General features: G+C 35.9%; 1 protein-coding gene across 1 annotated transcript; it reads left to right on the forward strand.

Annotated features, from left to right (window-relative positions):
• Positions 1 to 21471: 21471 nt before the first annotated feature.
• On the forward strand, positions 21472 to 23763 carry LOC105622268 (protein hairy-like). Its single transcript, XM_012203688.1, has 3 exons — positions 21472 to 21742; positions 22591 to 22686; positions 22921 to 23763. Exons 1-3 carry the CDS (start codon positions 21587 to 21589, stop codon positions 23761 to 23763), a joined length of 1095 nt encoding a protein of 364 aa, XP_012059078.1. The 5' UTR covers positions 21472 to 21586.
• Positions 23764 to 23972: the final 209 nt, after the last annotated feature.

A 23972-nucleotide genomic window follows, 5' to 3' on the forward strand; every position in this document is an offset into this window, starting at 1 on the left:
ACGAATGTTAAACGAAATAAACACGTTAAATAATTTATTATATGTAATATAATTTTTAAAAATACAAATTTTAATTAATATATTAAAATCTTTTTTTTTATCACAGGTTTTGGAACTGCATTTAAAAGTTCACAAAGAATAGTTACTTAAAAAAAAGGAAATATTATATATTAAATAATATCTATATAAAACAATATTTTATAACAATTTTTCATTGCTGGAATATAAAAATATCCCAGATGATAATTTCGGGGTTAAATAAAATAAAATGACATATCTTTCTACCTAAATAGATTTACATATTTATACACTAATATCTTTACTCTCTTTTGATTTCTCCTTTCGTTCATCGCGCACATATTTTCTCAGTCTTTCATACTCGCTAGCATTTATCCTTAGTCGCAATCTCGTATCTTACAAAGGAAAGGAAGATGACGCGGCGAGACGGCGCGGTGTCAGATATCTTCGTGACAATCGCATGGTGCCGCGTGCCAGATTATCCTGCACCACGAGGCGAATTGTTTCTGCGTCATGACTCGACGTAAGCCTCGTTGTCACGGTTGTCTTGTCCCAGCAAAGAGAATATTAAATTAGTACCGGCTGCATTCACGATGTTCGCGCGCGCAACGCGATGCTACGCGCGTCAATCGCATATTATATGCATTTTTCTTAACCACCCCGATTCGACCGACAGACCTACGTATGCCTCGTATCGAAGCAATTCGAAGTCACGAGATGTTGGAGCGGCGCCATCCCACATAGCTTATTAACCACCGCGGAAATTCTTCGTTTTATTTATATATATATATATATATATATATGTGAATGTGCTCCGGGTTGTAATAATCTAGAGTTAAAAAATGTGGGTATCGTGGAAGATTTATGCCGCGCTGGCTAATTAAGCAGTTATGGCGGAACTCGAAAAACGTAATTCCGAGGAGTCTGACTTTCAAGCGCGCGAACATACAAAGAAGAGGCTCACGAGGGGTGTTCGTCCGAGAATCGTCTAGCAGGGCAATTAAAAGCAAACGACCCGAGTTTATTTTCAGCCTGTTCTAATTAGAGGGGCGCCCGCTACTCGCGAGTGAACGGCTCGTTGCCGACTTGCCGTGTACCGGAACAGAGTGACTCATGTGCCAACGTCTCCGATCTACGAGCGAGTTCCTCCGAGCCCAGCCTCTTTCTCGCGGCTCCGGCTGACGTCACGTGGTGGCGTCATCCTCGTCATCACCGCCGTTTGGTTCCCACACTCGATGACCTTACTAACCCCCTCCCCCTCCCGTCGAATGCTTGTGTCTACGCGGCCTGCGTGGATGACTTCGGCACTCCACCGTTGTGACCGAAGGGGGAGGAAGGGGGGACGCCGGAGCGTGTACGCGCGTGTGCCCGTATCTCGTGTGGGCATCTCCTCGACATCGTGACATCGTGAGATAAAAATACACAGCCGTCTTCTCTTCTCGCCCACTAACGAATGTATGTCAAAGGATCGCGAGAGAATAAGCAACGACATCGACACCAAATACGCTCATTGTGTTTTAGCAAAATCAACTTTTACGTGGTTTACAGATTTATTGCGCCTTTTTTTATAATATCAAAATACGATATTATTTAAAACAAGGAATTTGTAAAAAATGAAAGTAAAGATCTTTTATAAGTTTCAACTTTCCATTCGATGGTCTCCTCTCCCCCTTCCCCTACCGATCGATCGCAAAATATCGCTATTCCTCGAAGGCGCGAGCGGACGGGCATCGTCGCTTATAAATATCAATTATATATTTCGTAATTTCCCACATTAGCATAATTCGCGGGCTCGAGAGAACGATTTGTCCGCCGACCACCCAGTAGCGTCCTTAAAACGCGCCGTGGCCGCATCTCGCGCACCGCTCGACGAAAAGTGAAGCGTTTCGAGACCAAACGGGGCAGCAATCGTTAAAAACGTTTAAACTGGAAGATTACATGATTTAAGGATGCAAATTATGGTGTCACCACATATACACGCGACGTATGACCCGTCAGTGGACCCTCCCGCAATCTGCATAATCGTTTCGTTAGACTGAGCCGCCGCTGATTGTTACAGGTATGGGAGCTGCACTGAAGAGAACAGGTGGCTGAAAGATCAATTTCTTCGTAGTTATCGGCGAAGGGCATTATTAAGATAAAAAAAATACGAGAATTCGGACAATGTACGCAATAGAGTTTTTAAATAGAAAAATTATATCTGAAGAACGTTTCATTAAAAAAAGTAACATAAATTATAGAATTGTAAGTACAAATAGCAGTACGTTAGTATAGATACCATGAAAAATATGAATTAATAAAAATGAATCCTATATTTAAAGCGAATTTTGGTGCTTAATAATATTCATCTATAAATTTTCAAATAAATACATTTTTCAATTCTATAAACTGCGCGCCGATTTGATTTGTCGAACTTAAAACATAATCATAAACCGAAGTTGGAAATAACATCATAAATTACATTGATTGTCAATTTTAATGACACTTCAAAGAATGCAATTTATTGCAACAAATATTTTGGTGAAAAATATATCCTGTCTGAGATGAAATTTTTCGAGATAAATTATTTACAATGTTTTAAGATAATTCTTAGTATTATTATTAAAATTGAAGATCAATATATCAATATAATCAATATATCAATATAATTTGTAACATATTATTTTCAGCTTCAAATTTAAATTCGACAAAATCGAATCAGCTCGCAAAACTAAAAAATATACTTGCAAATTTAATAAATATTGCATCAAGATCCGTTTCGACCATAATATAGAACTCTTTCTTTTATTTGTATATTTCACTTATCAATCCATTTTTCACTTATTATGGATCAATAATTTTCACTTTTTTAAACAATAAATACGTTAAAATAAAATAGCCTGAAGTTCAAGTATAAGAATGAAGAGAAAATTCTGTTGTAATTCATTCATAAAGATCGTCGGATAATCCGTGTCGCATGAGTGCGCATAGACTTATAGTCCCACAGCAGAAATATGCGCCGAAGGGAACAGGTGCTGGAGATATCAACTTTTCGCAGCTCCTGTGTGCTAGCGTTCATTAAAGCAAGTAACGTGGGGAAATTCTTCATCATACTCGATGCGCTTGTAATGGTTACATAGATACCCTGAAGCGATGCATTAATTATCTACAGATGCGCATGAGAATATTATACATAACATGGACCAAAAGTAATATAAAAGACAATATTTTAACTTTTACAACGTTGATATACATTCATTAAGATTTTTATCCAATAGTACATATTATCTTGTTTACATAATTTTATCAAGCAATCCCTTACAAAAATCTATAATAACTGACAATTAATACTGAAAGATAGTAATTAATTACTGATTTTAAATATTAAAAGCACTTGTTCAATACTTTTTAGTATTCCAAATAAGTAATTAATTACTCTCTTTCAATAATAAAGTAGCCAATAAATTTCTAAGAATTATCGACAATATGTCCATTGGATACACTCCCTTTCGTTTTATGTAAATTGCTCGCTAAATTTTCATGAAACTTGGCCTATTGGATAATTTATAATGCTTTATTCGCGAATCTGAGATCAAAAATAAAAAATTCAAAACAGTGGACTCAATATGGCGAATAAAAAATAATCTGATTGTCATACATATATAAAAATTGATTTTAGAGATTTTATTTTTTTTATTGCGAAATAACATTAAAATTCAAAAGTTTCATTTGAAACTTGCTCTTCAGTGTTATACAAACAATATTGATTTTCAAACTAACTTTCAAATTTTAATTATAAACTATAACACTACAGCTTTCTTCATTAAAGATTATTATTCTTTTGAAATTTGACATTTTCAGGTTACAGTCAAATTTGACGATAAAACTAAGAACTTCCTAAAATCGAATTTCACAATAATCTTCATTTTTGCAATTTGAATTTTAAAATTTTGAAGCCAAAATAAAAAAAATTCAGTGAAAAACTTCTTTAATAAAATAATATCTTTACATTTTTTTGTTAGACTCCCGTTCTCAAATGGTTAATATACAATAGGATTGTATGTAGTTAAATAAAGTTTTTGTGTGATTTTTATGTCGTATAATTTTGCGACCGGAAAGGATAATATCGACTATTTGCAACTTTTCAAATGACGTGAATGAAAATCGACGAAGAGGGTTGCGGAATTGTCTATATAATTTAATATACAATCATTCACTGGGTATAATATCCAATTAAATAGAATTGAATAGAACTTTGAATTCTAATTTGAACTGATTGAGGCCCCAATACGCAATCTTTGAGCCGTCAGTAAAAAAATTCCCCAGTCTCATATGGACAGACACGCAGACAGATATACGGTAGCTGATTATTTTATATCAGTGCCTATTCGCTGATCACCGCGCAAGCGCGTTCAAAACTGGACATTAATCGACGTACAATTTCGACGCCGACGAGAAATCACTATCGATTCCATCTCGCGCGCATCCGCATACGGTAGCAGAGTTATTTCGACATACGTGCAGCTGCACAATCTATCAATCCGAACGTATAATTCATACTCTACGCAACCACTCTCCAATTCAAAACTACATTCATTAATATGGTAATCAATTTAACCGTCATTTTTACATTTTCTTACGATCGAATATTTTTTTTAGGTTCAAGAACACGAAGATGAATCGGATTACAAAGACACGTAACGACCCTCATCCTTCTCCATATCGCTTTCGAATTTTCTTCCGATCAATTAGCATCCCCAAGAGCCACCCTTTATACCAATATTTACTCTCCGGAGCAAACAACCCTTTCCGCGGGAACTTTTCCATGTATCGATCCTTTTTTTTCTCCATAAACCTCTGTGAGAACGCTTGGGCAACCCTTACCACTGAATTATCATATTATTTCTATTAGACAGCTCGCTACCCACAATTAACGCGGACGTATCAAGAAATTAACGAACCAAGACCACGAGGGGTAAAAATGAATCGTCGCGACGATATCGTCCTTCCTTTAATCCTTCTTCCCACCTCTAACGAAGGAAACCTGTTCGCCGCGACAACGGGGTGAGAACGAGAGAAAGAGAGAGAGAGAGAGAGAGAGAAGGATAAACGAAAGAAAAAAATGGAAAGTATCCTCGTGCGTTGTCCCGGGGGCTCGACAAAATGACGGGGGAACTTCTTACGAAAAGTTTTTTGCGAGTAGCCGACGAAGCTCCCGCTAATTAATGCGCGCCGCACTGTCGGGAAGACGAGCGCGAACGAGCGCGGACGGGACGGCGTGGATAATTGGAATTATGTGAAAAAGGCTCTCGTAAGAAAGGACGAGCGGGTAAGGCATTCGAAAAAAAGGACGCGTTGTCGTCACGTGACGGATGTAATTGACGATCGCGAAAAGAACCCTTAGACCGCCGACGTAATTGAATTCACGACTTGAGAAGCTTTTTTTTCTGCAATGCCGGTGCACTAACCGTCGCCGTGTCGCTCGGTATTACGTGTCCGAAACAGAGTACAACACAGTTGAACCATGTAATAAGCATTAATCCTTGACCATCGTTGATTATAGTTTTAATAAAATAGACAACGTAGAATTTTCAAAAAAATTCAAACTATTTTTTAATAAAAATTCTATAACAATGTATAAAATACATTACATAGTTATATCGCTCTAGATAGTAAATAAATCCGAGCACATAGCATCTGTATATCGCTACTAATAGCATTTTTGATTGGCAGAACTGATGTGCACTCTGTGCACATTAAAATCGTTGTTACACTACTCTAATCTGAATGCAAAATTGAGATATCTCAATTGATAAAATGCTCAACGTATATTTTATCAAACAGCACAATAAAATGTATTGAGGATTTCGCGATTTAACTCGTTTCTACAATTTTATTAAACATACATTGTTACATTGATTTGTGTACAATTTTAAAGTATAATACTAAGTATAATACGCGCTAGTTCTATCAATGATAAACGCTATAAGAAATATATTTTGTATGATACACGTGACTTAAAAAAAAAACTTTCTTACTTTTTAATTAAAAAATGTTGTTCTAACAAAATGTTTTAATTGAAAAGAAAAGAAATTTTTGTTACACATCATACGAAATATTTTTTTTCAATACAAACATTAGATATTCATATTTATTCGCCGATGATCAGCAAGTCGCATCCAATATCTCCGTTCGCTTTTTATATTAGGTACATATAGTTTGCCGCGAAAACATTTTATTGCGCCTTTATCGTTGCTTCTTGCCGATGCTTCCAAATGCGGTTCGTGGCCATTTTCAGAAAACACCGTGCGGCCTCTTAATGCCCTTCACGGAAGAAATCAGCGAGTTCTGCGCGAGGTAGAACACTTGTATCTAATCGACGAAGTGTTATGTAAATTTTATTGCACCGACCTCGCGGTGTGCCGGAACACGAATGGAATTTATTTCGCGATGGAAGCGAGCCGACTACGGGTGCAAGAGTTACAGCCATGCTTTCCATCTGTTACAGGTGTGCCTGGCTCTGTAGTCGGCATCAAGGCATCGAATGGGAATTGATCGATTATGCTAACTGTCGACAGTGAAGAGACAGAGAAAGAGAAACGACAGCGAAAGACATCGGACGCCATCTCAAAGGGTTGAAGGGGAAATGTTGCAACACAGGATATGACGCGTGTTCGGGAATTCTTGAGCCTTAACATTTAAAGGTAGACATTTCGAATGATATATAACCAGAGTTGGCAATGTTATTTTATAAAAGTAATTCATTATCTTTATCATTCTCTTTTCTGAAAAATAAAACTGAAAAGTATAACTCGTTGCTGTTATATTCGTTTCTTATTTAAAAGTAACTCATTACCGTTACTAAAAAATAATAAGTCGTTACTTTTTTCGTTACTTTTTCCTAGACACTCATAAAATATTATAATAATAAATTTTTATGGTATAAATAAAAATCATAAAAGTTTATATTCTAATAAAGAAATAACTCAAAATTTAATAAATGTACATATATATATATATATATATATATATATATATATATATAATATATCTATGTATATATTAAACATACATAATTCCACCAATAATTAATTTTCTTTATAACAGTAGAGAGAATATGTTTAGTGCCTAAACTTTGCATGAGTTATATCAAAGACTTTTAGTTCTTGCACACAGGACACGAAAACGCTTATATTAAAATTCAGCTGAATAAAAATTCAGCTGAATAAAACAAACTTATTGATCCTAACATGCCTAACATATACGCTAAAAATAAAATAATGATAAAAGTAATGAGTCAAATCTTTATCATTACTCAAAAAATGTAATTACGTTTATCATTAACATTACTCATAAGGAAATATAATTCGTTATCGAAAAAAAGTAACGAAAACGCATTACAAGTAACTTTACTTTCCAATTCTGTATATAACGATGCATTTAGACAGCTCATAAATGTTCTCAGTATATTTCAATCATTTTGATAATACTCGGACATCTGTCGTCGCAAAAATATTCGAAAACACATGTAGATATGTAAAGGCATGAAAAATATTGACAGTAAAAGTGCAGAAATATGAAAATACCAATAAGAGAAGCAGTCGAACGACGTTAGAAAAACTGCAACTATACTTCTGTTGTTGTTCACGAACGAAGAATCTTTATATTATGCCTTTGACATATCCTGCAACTAATCAAAAGATGTCAAGAAGCAAATACATCGTGGTATTCCAATAATTCTTACAAATCACGCGGATGAAATCGAGGGAGACGCTTTGGTCGCAAAAGAAAGACGGTAAGAAGGTCTTCGTGAAGCGAATGTGTCTCTCCTTTTTACCTCTTTTCGATCTCTCTTCGACTAGACGGAGGCTCTTTCAAAACAGCTGAATAAAATTATTATGATAAGACCTCGATTAATTTCAAGCGGTGGAACTCCGGTAGTCGTCCGGCCGCGTAAGCCAGGCTCTGAATAGGCTTACGTAGTGCCTGGATGTATATTCCTTGGCATCTCCCCTTCTTCTCTGCTCTTCTCTCCTTTCCTTTGCCGTTCGTACGTTTCTAAAGACCGTAGAATCCTTGAATCGTAAGCGAACGCGAGACGTAGAATCGGCGGTCATTAATATTGTCGGATTAAACGACTGCATGCATTAATCCGACCCCGAAGACGAAATCCTATTTCACGTTCCGGGCCTTCGGGGGTTCTTGTTTCGGAATGTCAGTTTCATTAGAGACGTTCGTGATCAAGAAAACGATTAAAACGAGGGGCGGAAGAGGAGAGGTAGAGCTCTGGGGGGAAAGCGAAGTGTCGAGAAAAAAATATTCTTACACTCGGAAAGAACTTCGAATATTTTTCGGTGGTCATTTATCACAGTGTCAAGATCGCCACAATGTTGCACAAATGCATGTAAAATAATTTCAATTAACTGTTTTGCTAGGTTAATGAGTAATGCGTTCACATTTCTTACAATTAGCATCCCTCAATAGGAAAGATCATGGTCGATTGTAGTGTCGATTGTGATTGATATATGGAGGGTCAAAAAGCTAATAACGCAATCAGTATGCCAGGACATTCTCTTCTTTTTACAGAATGCTGATATAATATTAAATTGTGGTATAGAATGGTTTTTGCGCCAAAAACATCGTGTATATTATTTACGATTTTTAAGAATAACTCGCTATAAATATTGTAAAACAATATATTGCACTTACGTGAATTATATAAATATTTTACTTAAACATTATCCATTCGATCATAACCGACGTTCAACGATATGAGTGTAGTTAAAATGTAAACAGGTCAAATTGGCATAACAAAATACGTAGATAATGGATGAACAATAACAAAGCAAATCCTCAAAATGTAGAAAGCGCGGGAAATACGAGATACTAATTTATTAAAAATTGACAAATAAGCATGATGAAAGTACTCAGTATCTCACTAAGGGATAGATGTACTATGATGTAATTAAAAAATTTTTACATTCACTTTTTATAAAAATCATTATTCAAAAACTATGACACCTCGATTTTCTCTATACTTACTTGGCAATACATATTCGGTACATATTTATGAACAAGCATATTTTTGAATACTTGGCAATACATATTCGGTACTTATTTATTAACAAGCATATTTTTGAATATTCGGAACTATACGAATTCACAAGCGCTCAACATGAAAGGAAACACAAGGTATGGATAAAACTCGTCATGGACGTCTATTTTCTACCTGAATGCAAAAGCGGTCAGTTGCTCTTTATTCTATTCGTTACCTGCCGCTCCTCGTTCAAGTACACTTAATCCTAGAAGTATTCCATTGTTCAGCATTATTTTCTAAAAAAACGTACAAATTTACTATTATATTTTTATTATGAGAAAATTCTTGACATGTTAACAATGTACCCAGATCCTATCGCTACCTCATGCCCGCATTATTGATCAATTTTGCGACAAAATAACTCATTACCACGTCTAATAAACTAAACCGCTCTGTAACGTTCATAAACTTACGTTCGTAATTCTTCAATATTCATTCATTTAAGTCATATTATAATGTATAAGGATATTACACATTGTGCATTAATAAAGAATATCAAAGAAATTAGAAACTAGATTGTTAATATTTGCTCTAATTTTAAATAATGTAATTAAATACATATACATATATATATATATATATATATATATTTAATTACATTAATTAAAATTAATACAGAAAATATAATATATTATTATTACTCTCTAAATCTGAATCAGTGGATAATTACTGATATCAGTATCAAGTATGCTACTGTAATCAATGAATTAAATATGAGATCTTTAACCTATTCCTAATTTTATTATATGATCTAACAAAACTTGTTTAGTGCTTAAATTCAATGAATATGATATCGGAATATTGAAATTAATATCAGTATATATTTAGTTATTAATGCTCAAACATTCTTCCTTTTTTAATTGAATTTCATGGATTATCAGTACCAAGTATGCCATTATAGTAATTAGTGACTATCCACTGATTCAGATTTAGAGAGTATATTATATTATTTACGTAATATCTATAATATTATTTAAAATGTATACACTAATAGGTATACTAATAGGTATATCAATCTTATCATATCATATCATATATCGTATCTTCTCAAAATTGATCTTCAAGTTGAAACTATCAGATTGCAAGATTTATATTTCAATAGCAATATGTTTCTTTATCACTTTTTTATTTTTTACTTTGAGTATCGAGTTGTATATTTTTTTTTAATGTTTACGAGTGTGAATTTTAAGAAGCAATGGTCCGGACGACAGGACGCCGCAATATTGCGATCCCTCCCCCTCCCCTCCTTCTCCCCCAATCTGCGAAGGAATTCCATAATGACGCGGTTGCGTCAGACACGCGTTGGTTCCCATGAGGCAAACAGCGTTCGCGATTAGGCATGAAAAAGCAGACAGCAGGGGGCATATCGCGTATGTCACAGGATGAGGCCCACACCTTCTCGGCGACGTCCACACGCGCCATACTAGCATGCATCGCGTTTTAAGGCGAGGTGTAAAAATACACGGTGTGTGGGCGAGAATTACCAATGGAGATGCGTCTTTCGTACAATGAGACCGAATTTTAAAATGTAGCCAAATGTCACGTATACATTTATGCTATTGGATCGTTACTGTGCGTATGCCAAGGAAGGTACGGGAAAATTTATGACAATGCGAATTCCACTCGAATTGTCTCACCGACAGAGAGTCTGACACGTACTCTGTTTTGACAACTTGGCTGCGGCCTCTTTTGAAGCTTGATTCAAAAGAGATTCCATCTGATCGTATTAACGTAAGTATGAAAATTGTGCAATCGCGTTTGCGAAGTTTCCTGTTGCCGTCAATCTCCGATATCTCTTGAAGTGAAAGAAGATAATCTATTCGATCATAGCGGAGGGTGTTAGAAAGTGAGTGATGAGACGTAAAAACTATTTATCATCTAACTGTAATTTTTGTCACGCTCGAACGGTTAGAAAACGAATGTTCGTGAAATTCTCAGATGATTTCCTTGGAAATTTGAAAACATAGTCGACATAATGATAAATTATCATTATGAAAAAAACATCATACATCTATATCGTGTTATACATGTAATGCCATTCTGCGAGTTTATTAATTATTCCTAATAAAAAATTTATTACTTTTCATTAAGCAGGATAAGCGTAGAAATTTATCTTTCATCAGGGTTGTGCTTAAAAATAACCTAACGTGAAGCCTCTGGTATGAAACTTGGCTAACGTATGTGACATAGAAACTTCAATCTATCGTGCTTCATATGATATCCATAAGGTTGCAGTGGCCTATATTTTGCAACCATGTCGTCTTCGTGCCAGCACGCATCAATTTTGTTAAAATCAAGGGCATACGAATGGACGCAGCGACGGAGCATCCGTCGGAGCGGGTTATACACGCGACGAGGACGGTTCGCTCGAGTCGGGGAACCCTCTCGAGAGAGGCGCCCACCGCGTAATCCATTGGGACTCTTGCACGTTGCGTGTGTGTACGTATGGCTGCGCGTGCTGAAAAAAAGAAGGCAACCCGATATGAAGCAAATGAAGTGCAAATTGAGCGGGGCGCGCCGCGAGACTCTAGAAATCCGCTCGGACGAGCCGGAACGGGCTGTTCGTGAGTAAACTCGTCCAGACGTGAGGCGCAACGTGATACTCTTGCGGCAAACGTCGAGTACTCGAGGCCACCGATTCTTCCTGTTCTTCTTTAGGGGACCGACCGCTCAAGCCAGATGCGCCCCGTTTTGCGGTCGATCTTCGATGAGGGAACTAATCCAAATTGGCTCAGCCACGAAATGCATCACGGAAAACGCAGAAGAATTCGCCAGAGATTTCGTTCTTGCGGTGAGATCGCGCAGGTGAAGGGTATTATTTTTTTGCTCAATCACTGATGGAATAAGCATACGAAGATATCGAAACAAGTTCTGGTGCATTTATTTTCTTCTAAAGATGAATGTATCTTAATGAATTGCTCTTTATTATTATTGTATTAGTTATTATATTAAAATATCTGTTTTTTGATTGATCAAATATCAACTGCGACAAAAAAATGTAATATTAAAAATAAATGGAAAAAAAACTTTTTTCTTGAATGCTTAAAAATATATAAATATAATTAAATATATATATATATAAATAGTATTTATTATTAAGCAATTAATTATTTTGAAAATCAAATATCTCTCTCAAAATAAATTATTTTCATTGTGTCTGAAATTTTTTGGGTCTTATTTCTTATACATCTTAAACGATAACGTTACATTAAAATTAAGATTTTTTTAAAACAAGATAAAGAAGTTAAATTCATATGATTATATTGCATGATAAATTATATCTCTCAATTAAGATGTAAAAGATTATATAAACGTATATGTAAATCTATGACACCAATACTGTTATCATTAAATAACTGAAAATCGATCTAAATGCAATGTTATCGGTGGCGCAAACTTTTTACCGAGGGCGATTGCGAACGACTACACGATTGCTAAAATTCCAGGCCACGCTTGTCATATCCAATGAGATCATAAAATATCGAACGGCTTTCGAGGAATTTGTGGCGAACGTGTTTACGTCGATATCATGGTCCCTCGATGTATATTGTTCCTAACGTTTCACGGAAGACTTCACGTCGGGTAAGCACGAGAGATAAGGGGAAACTAAAGGATATAACATCGAATTACATTTTTTCTGCTCAATAAACCGCTTTCTAACTATAAGAAGAATAGTGTAAGAAGAATCCGTCGCAAAAAGAGCTGATTACAGTTCATAGAATGCATCCATGCAAAAATGTCATTTTATACATATGTACATGCAACGGTTATATGGGTACTTTAGAAATGTATAAGCATAATTCGCTGAAATGATATAGAGTAGAATTATCGCGTATATACAAAAGTATAGTTATATAATTCAGTATTAAGATTAAATTTAAAATGTATGCTAAAAAAAAGATATCATTTATTATTTTTATCATTATACACTCTATTTTTATATTATATAGTTAAAGGGGTACAGAATTTTTGTAAAGTCTTTTTGAGAACAATTAATATACTTCGTTCTTTATAATAGATGAAAAGATGTATAAAATCTTCGGATATATAAAAGATATATAAAATCTACCAACGTAGGATACTTTTCTGAAAATTATCTTTTCCTACTCTTTTGCATAATAACACGCGTCATTCTGTCGAATGGGCGTGATAAACTTAATCTTCCAAATAAGATTTTTCACAAAAAAGAGTTACAATCTGAACGAGTTAAAACCAAAGGTTCAAATCGAAAGGGTTAAATCCGAATAGGTTAAATCACTGATCACTAATGAAAGAATTTACCATACAGTCGATTGCAATTACAGCATTTAAAGCATTTCTAGTTCAGCCACAAATTAAACTTGTCGGTTTTCGAAAATGAAGAATGTTCAAAATCCTTTCACGCAATCCTGAACATCCTTGATCTTTGAAATCTGATGTAAAAATGAAAGTGGATTATTCACGCTGACGACAATCTTTTATCATTATTTTATGACGTTGTAAAAGTAGTAAAAAAGAGTCGACTGGCCCAAAGGATTTATAATTTTTCTCCACTCACGTTGCAAGATTTTTAAGCTTTACGATGAAATTTTTCTTTGAACTATTTAGTTGTCCTCTATCCTTTCATGAACAGTACGAGTTGGATACTTCTGCTGAGGTCAGCTCTTTTTTGTAGTTTTATTATGTCTAATTTAGTTTCCGTGTCGTTGAGTGTAAACCCTTTGAAAAAAATAAAGAGAAAAAGGTTATTCAGTTTGAAAAAAAAACTGCTTACCAAGAATTTATGATATAGACTACATTGCTGTACATTGATAATTTAATTCTACTGCCTTGAAACAGTGATTTTAATGGCGCATGTTTCTTTTTTTTTTGTTTTGTCAAGAAAAACTTTACGATGGCAAAGTTTTCCAATTTTATATAGAAACGTTAAGACTTTTACCTTATTAAAGATTGTCAAAAATAGCTGTATTTGTTTTTTCTTTGTTACAATAAATAAAGCTGATATAAATTAGAAATACAATACGTAAAAAGAATATTATAATCTTCTTATATTTTCCTATATTTCTTATATCTCTTTTTAATATCATATATTTCTATATACAAGATTTATTACTTTATGGACAATAGCAAAAGGCATGTAATATAGGATTAGATATACTTTTTCTGCAGGAAAAAAAATTGACAGATCAGGGTTAACCCAACCATATTCTTTAAAGCAAATTTCACTTGAAAGATATATTTCAAATAATACATTCGAATATAGATGAGAAAAATTTATAATTTATTAAGATCAATTTGTTATTGTACGAAAAAATGTATTTGTATTATAAAGAATAAAATGAATAAAATGAGAGTGGAAGGAAATGCATGAAGAAATAACAATATACCTACACTTTTGCATAACATGCCGATAAAAGTAAGTTTCACTTAAATGAATCTCAAACTGTCTTTCAAGTGAAATTTGCTTTAAAGAATATGGTTGGATTAACCCTGATCTGTCAATTTTGTTTTCCTGCAGAAAAACTTAAAAATATATGTAACCCTATTATACGCCTTTTGCATGCTATTGTCTATAAAGTACTAAATCTTGTTGCAAGTAACATTCATCACATTCTGTAACAAATATATAATAGAATATTGGCAGAGTTCTTATATTGCGTAATTTTTAAAATTTTTAGTAATTTAATGTGTTAAAATTGATTTATTGTAGTTTTCTACATAATGAAAAATAATGTTTTCAATTTCTTTCAAAATATTTTTACTGAAAATGCCAAAAAAAAATTACTTAAGCCTTGCATTGAACAGAAGAAAAACGTTTAAAATAGAAAAGGAAATTAAAATGTATAGGAATTACAGCTGAATTGTAAGAAAATTTTTCATAATATCAAAAATATTTTGTAATGTAAAATTTAAATGTCTTTAATACAAAAATTATTTCATATAATATAAAATAGAACACACTTTTCTAACAAGAAATAAATAAGATATCTATGTAATAAGTTGCGAGATTATCTCGATTATTGTATATAATTTATTAAAAATATCTATTTTATCAGCACATAAATTATATCCTTCAATTTTCTTTTTCATTCTTTAAAATACTTTTCAGTCAACTAAGTTGAAAGAACTGATATTACAGGACATTAAAGTATTAACCCTTTCTACACATAATATTTCTACACCAAGAAAATAATGATCGCTCTGAATTCTGTCAAAATAGGACAAATCCTTTCGCCACAGGATTAGTGTTAATTTTTTTGGTTAATCATGTATATGGTACACGTTTTATATAAATCTATAATCTCAATAATAATTTAAGTTTCTTTTTATACTTTATCATTTCTAGAGATTTAAATTTACTTAATTAAATAGATAGTTGTATAATAAAGTAAAATAAAATATAATAAAGAAATATTAATAATAAAAAAATTAATATGGTTACATAGAAAAAGACTAGAAAAATATCAAAAAAATATTTCCTGTTAAAAATTCAGAAATTTTCGGTTTATTATATCTGTACCAATTCTTCTATATGAAATTCTTTTAATTAATTCTTTTAATTAAGACCGATTTTTTTCATGTTCTTGCATTCAACATTCAAAAAAAATATCGAATGCTTCAACATATTTATCATTGCAAACTGCATCGAGAATATAATCTTTTTTTTTTTCGAGTGTTTTCAATAGATATTTATTAGCCTTCTACAATTTTTTTTCCTTTACACAGAAATACTTGTCGATATGGTATTTACGAAGCGTTGTTTTTCAGATTTATTTTTGCTGTCAGCTCGAAAAAAATACGACCTTGCTTGTTACATACCATCGTAAACGCGATCATACTGTGACTCGTTGATATGAAACATTTGCGCGTCCTCGAAAAAGTCCTTCGTTTTTTTCATTGGACCATTTTTGTTTCACTTCTGGCTACGCGTCATCTTTTTTTGTATTACAACCATCAGACAGACGACAACTGAGTAAAAAAATGCCTATCGAAAAAATCGACTTATTTGGAAACAAAATCGGAAGCGAATTCTCAATATGAAAATTTAACTAGCTGCAATATAATGCGACATAGCACAAAGCAGACCAATTTTAATCTTCTTCAAAGGGCACCGGATTATTCATTTAAAAACTAGTTTTGCGTGGTCTCATCGTGACCGTAGATATTCGCGTGCCAGAGATATTTCTCGAGATATTCAAAACGTCAGAAGTGCAATTCTTAACACAAGAGTCACAAATTTTGGCGGCGCAAACTATGCATGCCATTTCGATCCTATCAATGTATATTCGGCTGGCCTCTCGATTGGCCGCCTCGAGCAAGTTATAAAACTCGCACGCACTGTACGCCTCTTACAATACATACGCATATTCACTGACTGACAGCCCAACAATTTGCCAGCTATTATCGGATAAGCAAATAATGCCAAAAGCAATGACTCAGAAATGACCGTCAATTTCCTATGTGGAGTCATTTTCCCACCACGACCAATTACCACATGTTCGTGTGCTTTTCAAAAATGACTGCTGCATTTTTAAATTCAATGAACGTCAACGCCTCGAGCTGACGAGCGTCGAATAATGACAGAAAGACCGAGATTCGTAGCCTAATTGCGCGAGTTCCGTCTGGCGTGGTGTATCGCGTGGAGTTCCCCTTCATTCCTTGCATGTTTAGAAGCATATTCACGGATCACAGTCGTCATAAATTATCGCAAAGCGTGACTACGTGTGCATTCACCCGCCATTCCCTTGTGGCTAAAATCCTTATGGTTGAGTCAAAGCGATTTTGCATCTCATGAATTCCTCCAAAGGTCCAAACTGCACGCATCAAAAGCGATTTCATATATAAAGTGGCTCTTAGAATTTAAAAGAAAAAAGAATTTTAAGACATCTGTTATTAAAGTTTTCACTGATGTCGAGAGACACGTATTATTGGAGAATACAATCGTGAGGAAAGCTGTGAGAATTTGTGTCTAAGATATCTAATAAAATCCGCCGTTAATTTTCAACCCACGCGTTGGCCGCACCTGTGGTAGAAGATATCTAGCGAAGAGAAGTTATATAGGAACTGAAAGCAAGCAGGTAGTTAGAGGATCGACTTTCTCGACGGAGACTGCCGCAACGCGCAGACAATAGTTATAGTTTTGTCGCGGTGGGAAGTACGAGGAAGGCGAAAACCGAGAGGAAAAACGGAATGAGTAATGCGAGGGTACTACCGTGCTGGCGAAATCAGATTGTTGCAGCACTCGGTTGCGCACTTGAGCACTGCAAACTGGGGTGCTTTTGCTTGTTGCTTGGTTTCTTTATTTTTGCTGAATGGTGTAATAAAGTACGGGTGAGCGAGAGGGCTCGCGGACCTCTAATCTGATATCTCGACGGAAGGGGAGCGAATATTAATGTTCGTTTGCCGCAAGCAAAGCCGATGCCGCCTTGCGAGCGCTTTTATGTGGCCAACACCGGCCCACGGGCCCCACATAATGCCCCGGCACCCTATAAAGCTAATGAGTCACGCCGAGTTCACGGAGGCCGTAGGTCTCCCCGGCAAACAGGTGCCGTTTGTAACCGGGATACTCGAGTGTAAGCAATGTTCATCATGTACGTTAATCTCAATCTTTTATACCCCACTGTTTGCATTGCAAAACATTCGTGTGATCTCTATCAAATGTCCCTTAAATTTATTCTCATATCTAAAGAGTGCAAATCGCGTAACGCTTATCATGAGAATGTATCATACAAGTGACGCAAACAGAAATTGTGCATTAACACGTGATATATCGGCTGATAACTGATATCGTGTACGTGTGGTAGTAATCAGTTTCGGTCTGAATTCAAGAATAATGAAATTCATAAAAGATTGCGGTGCGAACTACCGCAAGTATCTTACATAAATCTTACCGAAGGCTACGACATACGATAAAGAGGAACGTAAGTTCCTTGACCGAGATACTATTCATCTACCAACATTTCGCCGACTGTTAGTTATCGCTTGGATATGAATTAGTGCGTTGCTTGTTAGAGCTTATCGGTATAGTCCTACGTAAGCTGGTGCGAATGTCGTAGAACGATCGTCTCGAAAATTTACAAAATTTATTATAATATAATCTCTCTCTCTCTCTCTCTCTCTCTTTCTCTCTCTCTCTCTCTCTCTCAACGAAAAATTGAAGGAAGAATAGAATTGTCTCAATTATTGATGAAATATTAAAAGTACAGAAATTTTAGACAATTTTTTTTAATTCAAATGATTAAAATCTAAGAAACAATCAATAAATCTTTCTTATCGATATACATAATTCATTTTTTCTATATTAGTTCATTTTTCTAGCAACTTAATTTTTTTGTTATTGTTCAGCTCAACATGCGAGCCTTCGTTAGTCCAGTGAAAAAACCTGCAGCGTTTACCGATAGATGGAAGCACAATGTCTAGTGAATCTCGTTGCTTTAAATCTATATTAAATTTAAAAGAAAAAATGCATTATCTAGTTACTCATTTTATCGTATTTAGATCTTAATATTAACAAATAAATATTGTTATCATAGAATTAATCTAAAAAATTATTCGCCAATCACTAAGTTATACGCAATCTTACATTTTACTTATCTTAAAACAACTGTACAACTCTAATCTAAGATTTGTGCAAAAAATTAAATAGGAATTAATCCAAATTACCTCAACAATTGAAATTCATATATTATTATAATTTACATCTATTTCTATCTATCTCTATATTTTTAAAAATATATTAAATTAATTTGTTCGGTACTTTCAAATCTAAAAAATATTTTATTTAATATAAAATTAATTAATTGAAAAAAAAGATAATTTAATCACAATTACTCTTTTTAAATTGTAAAAAAAAAGAACGGTTTTGCATAATTTTATTAGAAAAAGATATGTCGAGTTACACGACAGTAGTGCATATAAATTCCTCGATCTCTCATCGCACGTCTCTTCTTCCTCATAATCGCCACCGCCATCCCCACGCACATCTCTCTAAAACACGTTCTAGCTCGGGATCCACGCGCCTGCACTGCTCGAGCGCTCAAAGTCGAATGACGATCACACCCCCACCACTTGCAAAAGCGACGCGCGCGGCACGTTCGCTCTCAGCCAATTTCCAGTGGTGGGGACTAGACTCGACCAATCAACGTAGTTTTGTCGTACGCCGCGTCGAATCCCAGTCACGTGATTGGCGACGTGCTTCTTTCTCCGTGTAGGTGAAGTCGCGCGCGCGTTATCTCCTTTCGTACTATCCTTGTCTGTTTCCCGTCCCTTCTGTCCCTGTTTCTGTCGTTCCGTATTGAACCGGCGGTCTCCCTCTTTCTTCTCTTTGTCGGTTTCCTCGTGGGGTGCCGCCGTTCTGCTCTCTCGCACGCGAAGACACGAGCCTGGGATCCTCTAGAGACGAACCTCGTCGCACCTACCGCACTTCTACGAATCTTTAGATTTACATTACTCCTCTCGCTACTAGAGATACTTTGATCATGCAAATATCGTGGGAATAATTATTATTTTTACCATGTACCTTAGATGCGTATGTCGAACCGTAATACGTCTTAGGAATAATTTTCAAAATATTCCAACATAACGTGATTAAAAGATTTCTCATCTCGCGAGAACTTATTATAGTTATTATATAATATAAGAAAGTTGATGAATGAAATTAGATTATAAACAGCGTATTTTTTCTTGGACGAAAGAAATGCAATATCAAGAAAAGGCAACGGCATGTAACGAATTGAATGTATAATATTATTTGCAACTTAGTACTCGACAAAATGCGATGATATTTGCCGTACCATAGTCTACAAGAGCAACGCTTATCAGACAGACATCGCAGTACGTATTATTACGTTTGCACAAAGACTAGTTATATCCGGTTTAATTATCTACTATATAATCGCAAAGCAAACACAAAAGACGTTACTCACGCAAAATCATTTACCGTCTATAAAGTTATACATCCTGCCATCCCCTGCCTGTCTGCACGAATAAATATTTCTTATAAAGTATTTATATTCGCCCAATTGATTTTTATTTGATAAAGAAACCATTAATAACCCACCAACCTTTCCCGAAGCTTTAAATCTGATTTATAATTTAATTTGTAACACGCAGATTAGAGTCAAGCATGAGGAGTGCTAAACGACTGGGATATCACGATCCGTCACAATATTTGCACGCAACCATTCGCGCACCTTCCGAACAGTCAACAAAGTTAAGATCCGGCGCGAGATCGATGCGGTCGTATTTCAGGCCGTGCGTACATCGTCACGTATGCGTCTGACGGCCGAGATAAATACGAAGCCGCACGTTTAATCGGTCGCGCCAAGTAGAAAGAGCAATTTCGAAAGGCATACATCCCGGGAGGGAGTACAAGGCACGTGCCGGAGCTACACGCGCGTGCGTCAGCCTGTCGTATTCCGCACACGGTGGCACTCGGCTATTTTTGAGGGACGTGATATAAGCTCTGATGACGTTCGCACGACCGGTCGCATACTCGCGTCCGCGTTGGAATTACCATCATCGATCGGCATATGCTAACGCGCTTAGCCGGGACCAGCCGGTTCTAATGACCTTTGCAGACGCGAAACTAATCGCCAATCCGTGTTCTGTCCCATTGTTTCTCGTTCTGTGAGAGAAACCTCAAAGAGTTACCTCTCGCGCGAACTTATGCCAACGACGATATCCTTGTCGTGAATGAAAATATACAAAAGTTGAAAATGAGTGTCGCACCTGAAGAATTTACAGATTTAATGAAATATGTTATTAATATCATAGCAATAATCAATGATACATTTGTGAAAGATTATCAAATAAGCATCGTTTTTTTTACTTCAGTGATTAATGGTAAAATGATTAATAAAAAACAACTAAGTAAAAGCATCGAAGTCGTAAAAGAGCAATCGAAAATTCCATTGGAAATCACTGACGTCAGTCTTACTGGCAAAGTCCGATCGATCGGCTCCGAAAAGGTTTGGGAAGTCCCAAGGGGGGGTCCAAGCCGCACGCCATAGAGGGAACCAAAGTCCAGAGTGGGGGTCTTAAAGGCATCGGGCCATCCGACTGTCGGAATTCAATGGTAGGGGTAGTCAGGTTAAAGCGTCACGCGCTGGATCCCCCCACTCGTGTGTTCGCCACTGAATGTCCCCTCCACCGAAAGCGCCGCCACCAGGCATTCCATCGGGTGCCACGCTCCGACGGCACGATAGAAGACGTTCGCCGTTCATCGAGTTAGTCGAGCTCAGACATCAGTCGCGAGCGGTCGTGATTTTAGCGACGTTCAACAGAAGAGACGAGTAGAAGGGTGCATACTCTTTCGTCACGTTTCCTTCGATTTCGTATCGCTATTCTTTCAATTATTCTATCGTCCGCGACGATTGGCGAACGAAGAGGGACATCGAGCACAGCTGATTGTTGGATTACAGTGAAGTGATCGATCTCGATTCACAGTGCTTTCGATCGAAATTATTTGACTTGGGGAAGTTTTTCCGAGTTCTGTGATACGGAAAATAAATCATGGTGACTGGAGTGGGTGCCACGATGCCGACGGGTGGTGTTACCGTCGGCGCTACTCCACCCGCGCAACACGTGCCCCAGGAGGCTGGTCAGCCTCCTGCGCAAACCACCCCTACTGCCACAACGACTACAAGAAGATCTGGTGAAAATCGACGGGTTAGTGTCAAAATCGAAGATTTTTCGTTACATTTCAACTGCGTGTTATATTTTCCGCATTCGAAATATTGATCCGGAGCAACGGACGTTCTTTTCTATGACAGAAAAAAACATAGTGACTACTTATATATTGCAAAATTAATATTTTTGATAATATTATTTTTTCTTCAAAATGAAGATGCTGTTATAAATAAATTCGCATATTTATGATGAATTAACTAGAAATAAAGTAGTTGAAAAGTGTCATTTATATTTCGTGCTTCGGATTTATTCTCCTTTCTCCTATTCTCCTAAATATCAGATTTCAGAATAAAATAAATATTACTTATATTTTTGTACGATATTACTTCAAGTTACGCGAAATCGATATTATAGTGACATATCGAGAACTTTGAATTTATTATGTGACCTACCATTAAATCATTAAACAATGATTAATTAGTTCTTAATCGTCAATTTACAATGATTTATACAAATATTATCAATTTATGATTTTTGACATTTTCCGATGTCACGAAAAAATTGAACATGTGATTTTAAAAGTGACAAACAAGTAAAGAAAAAAAATATTTTAAAGTAAAATAAAAAGATGTCAAGTGAAATAAAAAAGTGAAATATAAATATTAACTTTGTGTTTATTAAAAAATTGCAATTTATTATATATAATTTAATAGTAGTCTTTGTATAGAAAACCTCGCACAGACGTTCTGTTTTGAAAACTTTTTTTATTTCGGCATGACATTTTATTCTCGATATTCATTGATATCTTTTTTAACTTCGTTTATAATTGATTAACATTTTTTATACTTTCGCGTTTCTATTTATTACTTTTCAATTTCTGTTTACAGAGTAATAAGCCCATCATGGAGAAAAGACGTCGAGCCCGTATCAACAACAGCTTGAATGATTTAAAAACTCTCGTTTTAGAATCCATGAAAAAAGACGTAAGTATTATATTTTATCTGCTTCATAGCATATATTTTATGAAATCGATACACATAAAAATACACAAAATTAAAAACTATCTTTTTAAATTCTTTAAAGAAATAAATTACTTCTAAAAATTAAAATTTCTAAAATCATTTGATGTGTCAATCTTCTATTTTTTTCTATTTTCAATTTTATACATATTGCCTGATTAATTAATCTAATCTTTTTGTTTCTGTTTTTTGTTACAGCCATCAAGGCACTCGAAGCTCGAGAAAGCTGACATTTTGGAACTGACCGTGAAGCATTTAGAGGCCCTACAACGACAGCAAGTCGCTATGGCTGCCGCAGCAGATCCGAACATCCTCAACAAATTCCGCGCCGGTTACACGGAGTGCGCCAGCGAGGTTGGCAAATTTCCCGGTCTAGACGCTTCAGTAAAGAGGCGTCTGATGGCCCATTTGGCCTCATGCCTGGGTCCAATCGATGCCAACAACGCCAACAACCAAACAACAACGACGACTCAACAGGCTGTCCAACCAGCGCCGCCGACGACGCAATTGCAAGTGCATATTCTACCTCAACTTGACACACCACGTATTCAAGTCCAACAATCAAATGGCATTTTCTTTACTAATGCCAATGGTACGGCCTTGCATCTATTACCGACCAGATTACCAAATGGTGATATCGCTTTGGTACTTCCGGCGGGAGCGAAGGCGCCAATCACGTCATCGCCATCGTCGTCTCCGGCGCCAAGCTCACCGTTACCACATCTGATCCCGATTCCTCAAAGGACCGCGAGCACCGCGTCCGCATCGTCGACGAGTTCATCCAACAGTTCGACATCTACATCAGCAGGAAGTCCAGTGGCGTTTGAGGCACCTCCGACGTCATTCCGCGAACAATCCACCACGTACAGCCCAACCAACAGCCACAGGGATGTCGCTACATCTCCGGCGAACGGCTATACCAGTGAACCGGAGCTCGATCCACGTGCCTATAGCAGCCCTCCTCTCCAGAAACCTCTCGCGCTGGTAATGAGGAAGAGCGTGATGCCTCAGATCGAAGATAAGCCATGGAGACCATGGTAAAATAATAAAAAAAAAAAGAAAAAGATACAGACACAACATGTGCGTGATTGAAGTGATATAAACTGATACGCGTGTCGATGGTAATCCGCAGTCGAAAACGCGCCAATTCGACGTGCCAATTTATGCGCCGCGTAAAGAATTCCGCGAAACGGAAAAATGTTCCTCAATTACGTAGATCATTGTAGACGAGCGGTCCCGTCTGTAGTAGG

This window comes from Atta cephalotes, assembly GCF_000143395.1.
Source record: "Atta cephalotes unplaced genomic scaffold scaffold00043, whole genome shotgun sequence".
NCBI lineage: Eukaryota > Metazoa > Arthropoda > Insecta > Hymenoptera > Formicidae > Atta > Atta cephalotes.